The sequence below is a fragment of the Pygoscelis adeliae genome, unplaced genomic scaffold (genome assembly GCF_000699105.1).
Source record: "Pygoscelis adeliae isolate BGI_AS28 unplaced genomic scaffold, ASM69910v1 Scaffold114, whole genome shotgun sequence".
NCBI lineage: Eukaryota > Metazoa > Chordata > Aves > Sphenisciformes > Spheniscidae > Pygoscelis > Pygoscelis adeliae.
The window spans coordinates 3,002,889-3,008,888 of record NW_008824587.1 but is presented as its reverse complement, the minus strand read 5'-3'; the positions used below and the strand labels follow the sequence as shown (position 1 = coordinate 3,008,888).

At 44.8% G+C, this 6,000-nt stretch overlaps 1 protein-coding gene across 1 annotated transcript in view; it reads right to left on the bottom strand.

The window, feature by feature from the left end:
* Positions 1–6,000, bottom strand: part of DDX31 (DEAD (Asp-Glu-Ala-Asp) box polypeptide 31) — a 49,930-nt gene that overhangs the window by 11,667 nt on the left and 32,263 nt on the right. The window contains exon 18 of the mRNA XM_009322173.1: positions 4,881–4,992. Within this exon, the coding sequence (XP_009320448.1) occupies positions 4,881–4,992 (112 nt within the window). The remainder of the gene's footprint in view (positions 1–4,880; positions 4,993–6,000) is intronic.

The following is a 6,000-nucleotide window of genomic DNA, read 5'->3' as shown; positions in this document are numbered from 1 at the left end:
GTGGCATAGGAAGACTCCTCTGATACTACAGTCCCAGTAGTCCATGCATTTTTCACCAGTTACTAGCTAGTCCCTTATAAATATCTGAGATCCAGATGGATTTCCTGACTCATCATCACACTGAGAACAGAGCTCACCTTCTCAAAAGGGAAAAATAATAGAATTGCGTGCAAATTTCCCTTCACCTCTTTATATTCCTGTAATGCCCTTCCCTCAGGGCTCATTGCTCTAAATATGATCATCCACTAATATGAACACTACCACTGCTCCTCCACGTACCTGGAACATTAACTACACCCAGGCTGTCCTCTCTGCTATGGGGAATAGAGGGACTTCTAGTAAGGAAACTCTACAGCTCAGAAAATGCCTCCCTTCAATCCCCTGCTGCTCCTCTGCTTGCTAAACCTCCTGTGTCCCTCGAGCCCTCACTCCAACCACCACCTACATCTTTCTCTCCCTCTCAACCCCTGACAGCAGCCAGCTCTAAACTCTAACCTCTCCTGCCCTTGCCTGTTGAGCCACCGGACCAGCAAGTTTGCCCACAGCTTATGTCTAATCTCTTGGCAGCAGCCGGAGATTGGAGTTTATGAACAGTAATAAAAATGTCATTTTAGCAGATCAGCTCCTGGAAGGACCCAGGGAATCCATCAAAGCTCTGTTTACTGAGTAAAGTGAACTCCTTTTCCCAATCGATGAGAAGAAAAGATTGAGTTTTTTGCACCTTCTTCCCAATTTCACAACGCTACTCTTTTAGAGGCATCCGAGCATCAAGAGACCTGTGTTTTTCCAAAAAGAGAATGCTGAATTCCAAATACCCCGTCTCAGTGTCTCATCTGAAGGCCATCCTTCTGAAGGCTTATAAACCAGCTCAAATGCTCTCAAAATCCCTATTCTGCTGCTTTTTTTCATAAAGTTATTGGTCAAATTCACCTGCTTTGAGAAGGTGTAACTCTTCTAAAGGAACAATATGAACTTGCTCCCGTTCCAAATTTGGTCCCATTGGAGCTAATACAGCTGTCTTTCTCACAGCATTTGAAATGGTTGATACTAAAGATCCTGTTATTATGAAGGCTGAGCCCATCTCTCACAGTTCTTCAGATAGGAAAGGCTGCCGGTACTAACTCACCAGATCAGAGTTAGAGAATCAAAGTGTCAAAGGCCCCCCTCTTCCCAAAGTCCCGACAGACAATGGCCAGATCCAGCCCTGAGTCAGAGCATGCAAAACCAGGGAGAGCTGCAAGACACTAACCCAAAGCTGAACCAACAGCCCTGCTGTACCAGCAGGTCGAAACAGCTCATGCAACTGTCTTACCTCTGAGGAGCTCAGCGCTGCTAAGGTTCATCATAGCACCCATGAGATTTAAATGAAGACCTTTGTGGGTGTGATTCTTTTTTATATCTTTACTATCAGGTCTTTAGACCTCTCAGTGTTGCATGTTTTCCAGCTTTTATGTGCAATTATAGTCACCAGATAGTAAAAGATTTTTTGTTGTTGTTGAAATTCTCTTGTCATTTTGTGATCAAAGAGATAGAACTTTATGTGAACAACGCAAAAAGACTGGTAACAGTGCTGGTCAGGCCATAATTCATGTAAAGGTTACCTCATCTTAACGCCACAGGAGCAAACTGCCTGAGCTGTTACAGTTTTTGCCACACCAACATGAGTCTAAGGCAATGTATACTGGCCTGGGGTGGGATTCAGACTTGCACACATGTAAGAGGGTGAATTTAGACTGGTCCTTTGCACCTGTGCATCCCCACTTTTTTATAGGAAATGTAAGTGTGGAACGGCAAAGGAAAAAAAAAATAGAGCGCTACATATGATGGAGGTTAGATAGGTTGGTTTGTTGTTTTTTTAAACGGGGACAAGAGGGTAATGAGATATGAAAGTGAGACAGGTGACATAACCTGTTCACCATGCTCTCAGCTGGCAGCCAGTTCCCAATGCTGGACCCAGAGCGCGGCCTCAGCTGCACGGCTGGATAAATCGGTGGAGGCATTTTGCCAGCGTACAGAGCATGTGGGAACAGGAAGGAAGAATGCACCAAAACCGCCACGGATTCAAGCATCGTGCCACAGCAGTGGGCTCCTGTAACTCTGCTGTCCCTCTCAACACATGGGTGCTGAGGACAGAAAGGATGAGGCACAACGCTCAACAATTGGCTATAAAATGGGGAAACACGAAAGAGAAAAGCAGGGTTTGCTTCCTTACCCTTTCTGTAACCCCAGTGGCATGAAGGATCAGAGTCTCCTGAGCTCTATCTGTCCCCACAGCTCCAAAACTGATAGGAGTACCTATCACCATGCAACCCTTTGGACGAGAGTCCTCCATTTCCCAAAAGGGGCTCCACACTTCATTGGATTCATCTTTCAGGTAGCAGGGCCCAGCCATACCCCTCCTCCCACCCACCTCACCGCTGATCAGTCAATCAAGTTTGAAGGGCAGCACCTTCACTGAACCATTTGATTTGAGTTTGGAAAACACGGGACTGTGAGGCAGAAGGGGTGAGCGGGCAGGGAGCCACTCGCCTTTTTGAAAGCAGGCTGCAGTCAAAACACTGCTTATTAACATTGACTAGGTCAGAAAATGGGGAAAAAAGAGAAAAAGAGAGAGAAACAAATGCATCTCTGGCACAGTTTCCAATTGATTGTCTGCCATGAAAGCAAAAGCCAGCTGCCGTGTTAATTATTCATGATGCCTGGCGCAGAGGGGAGGAAGAGGGGGCTTATGGAAGCCACTCAGCAGTGGAAAATTTGCATATGTAGATAGCAGAGTAGGAAAAAGAGGTGGAGTGCTCCTGTACAAGATAAATGGGATGCACCACATTTCAGCATTTCCTGATGTATTTTCTGTACTTGCCCGTCGCTAAGAAAGTTATTAGTGCTGAGGTCAGCAACAAGTGTGCTTGGGGAGGGTGTGTGTGCGCAGTGACATACGCTGTATAGAGACAAAACCACAGAGGTTTTCTAAGTGCGACCAGAGCCATTCAGTTGTTCTCCCTGTCACAGTCATTTCAGGTTAGGAGTTCGCATGGGGTATAAGGAATCCCAGGGGAGCAACAAGAAGCTCATCCATGCAGAATCAAGGATTTGATCACGTTAGTCACATGCTTTGAGACTGTGGACTTAAAAGTGCAGCTATAAAAGTAATTACACCAGTCGAGTAGCACAACACACCTGAAAATGGGTGCAAGCCTCTAACAGGAGGTTAGAGAAAGGTATTTCGAAACCCTGAGGGAAAAAAAAAAAAATCAACACTGCAACTGTCAGAGGGGGGTGATGAGAATCAGTACAGTGACATGCAGTGGCAGGGGGTAGAGCAAAGAGTGAAACAGCAGGATTTCAAATACCTTGCCCATCAATACGGCCATGCATCATTAAACGCATGCAGAATAATTTGGGGCAAGCAGGTAGTTATAGTACAAGCTCTAGTCGTTCTGCTATGTCATCACCTAACACGTTAGTAAAACACCAGCACCTTTGACCTCTTGAACAATCACTTCTCATGATTCCAAACAATGTTAATGCTGAACTTAACTTCCATCCTGAGAACAGCCTTCCCTTATCCAGTTTCTATGATGACATTGTACAGCTCAAAGGCCAATCTCCCCATTTGGTTTTGGATCCCTTAGTATGTGATTTATGTAATTTAGCACATATGATACACTTGTACGCACACACATACAGCAGGTATATATATAATGGTAAACAGAAATGATGTAGACCATTAAAATTCATCTCATCAGGACCCCTCTCATCCAAATCTAACTAGAAAAGCTGCAGAACTGAAATCAACAGGACTTCTACGCAAGCTTACATACCAGGATTTGACTCAGATCAAAGTGACAAATGAGGTGAAAAAGAAAACAATCAGGAAGGGAGACATGTGGGAAGAGGAGACTCAAAAAAAGGGGAAAGGCGCTAGTCCTATACATTGTGAGCAAGAGTGGTTTAGTCTCTTGCATAAAGAGTTTGCATTTTGTGGACTTGTCTCAATATTTAATAACCAAATTCCAAGTAATTGTCAAGGACCTTTGGGGCCTGACTTCCTGCATTCCCTTTACAACAGCTATTCAGTTTTCAGGTGCACCTGGATCATCCTTACTGGGCAGCTGAACAGTACATAGAAGCAGGGTGCCTACATTGCACCACCTTTATGGCTCCTCTCAGGAGACTGCTTAGTGTTTATTTTCCTACCACATCCCTGGCAAGTTTTTCATCTTTCCTCATAATCCACCTTCCTCTGGATTTTCCAAACTGAGAAGCAGAAGGGAAGAGTTTCTTGTACTGCTCAGTGACAACTGCTGTGCATCCTGCTTGGCAAAGATGGGAGATCAAATCCCAGATTTGCACCTAGCTGCAATTATTATTAAATACATCCCAGTTTTTCTTCTTCCTGCCTTTTTGAGTAGTTGCCCTCTCTCTCATTTTTCTCCCATCCCACACAACAACCTCCAGTCCAAGATCCTTGCCCGTTAACAGTTGCTCCCAGGGCATCCTGTCTTACAGGCTTCAAATTCATCCCTGGTGTAAACTGAAAGCATCTAATGGGTATTGCACCAGGATGTGGTTAAGCAGGTCACTCACGACCTTCCCAGCATAACACACATAATCTATTCGCTCATGCGATTGGGTCAGAGCCCTCAGATGTGAATCCTATCGAAAGCCAAGATTAAACCTCATTTGCACGTAATACGGGAATGCAAGAAATTAACATTTAATATCATCACAAAGCCTTCTGGGCCCATCTCAACCCCCTACAGAGCCCAATGGCCCCAAAATGTTTCTTCCAGGCCTTTTCCCTGAAGCTCTCCCCCAGAAGAAAACCTTGGCAGCTTATATGAGCCCTTCTGGAATAAACCGAAAAGAAATGCACTGACCTTTCTTTGCCCACCGGACAGTCCCCTCGCTGGAGTGAACGTAATTTTCAAATTTTGTCTGCAAGACTGTGGCCCGCTCCCGGACTTCCTGAGGGTCCGTGCCACAGGATTTCTACAAGGGCGGTGGGAGGATTAGAGGAAGGAGAGAATTTGAGTCAGGAATAATGAAGCAGTTTACAATAGATTTAATAACAGTAAAATCACACAGTAACCACCCAGGGGCCAACAAAGGTAATCCTCTCAATATTACTAGAGAAAAAAAAAAATAGATAAAGATGTTAAAGTCAAAGCAGCCAGTGAGCGCTGTGTGGTGAGGAGAGCAAATCAGTTTTAATTTTGTGTTTTCTAACATCTATCACGTATCTTTTTCCCTTGCTTTTTTTTTTTTCCCCAGGTTCAACAGGCCACATACCACTGCTTGTTTCCATTGGAGTTATTTGGAATAACTTCCCCCAGACTCTATACTAACAGTTTTAGACTGATGTTGCCAAGTTCCCCTGTGCAGTTCCCCAAAACACCTGGCCTGTTCTTGGTACTCGTGGGGCAGAAGATCTACGTTCACCCCCAAGCTCCAGAGAATGGACCAAATTCTGTACCTGTGAACAAAGTCAACTAAATGAACTTCTCACTATTGATGCCTACATGAAGTTTTCTCACTGTCAACAAGTCAAACTTAACGGTAACTGCCATCACATGGTTCCTCTAGAATAAGACAAGCCCCTTGCACCAAAAGCATGACGGAAGAAACTTCCTTAGACCAAAAGGGCAATTTTGCATGTGCTCAAGCTTTCCCAGGATCAGACTGCAGGATGCAGTTCAGGAAATGGAAAGCAAACATTCCTGGGAACAAGCTGTTACTGGGAGGAGAAAAGAGGCTGTCTCTCTCTCTAAAGTACCCAGGCAGAGAAAGGAAATGCAGACAAGAAAACAAGAGAATTTTTGATGGAAAGTTGACAGCAAAGTGCAAAGCCAAGCATCCACGCTTGTGAACCTCTCCCAAGAAAGGGCCACAGTTCTCAAAAGCTACTCAGACAGGAACCAGCATCCAAGTCTAAGAGTGCCAGATCCAAGGCAGTAACTTGATACTGGTCAACCCCTCATCTGACCAGGGCTGACTGAA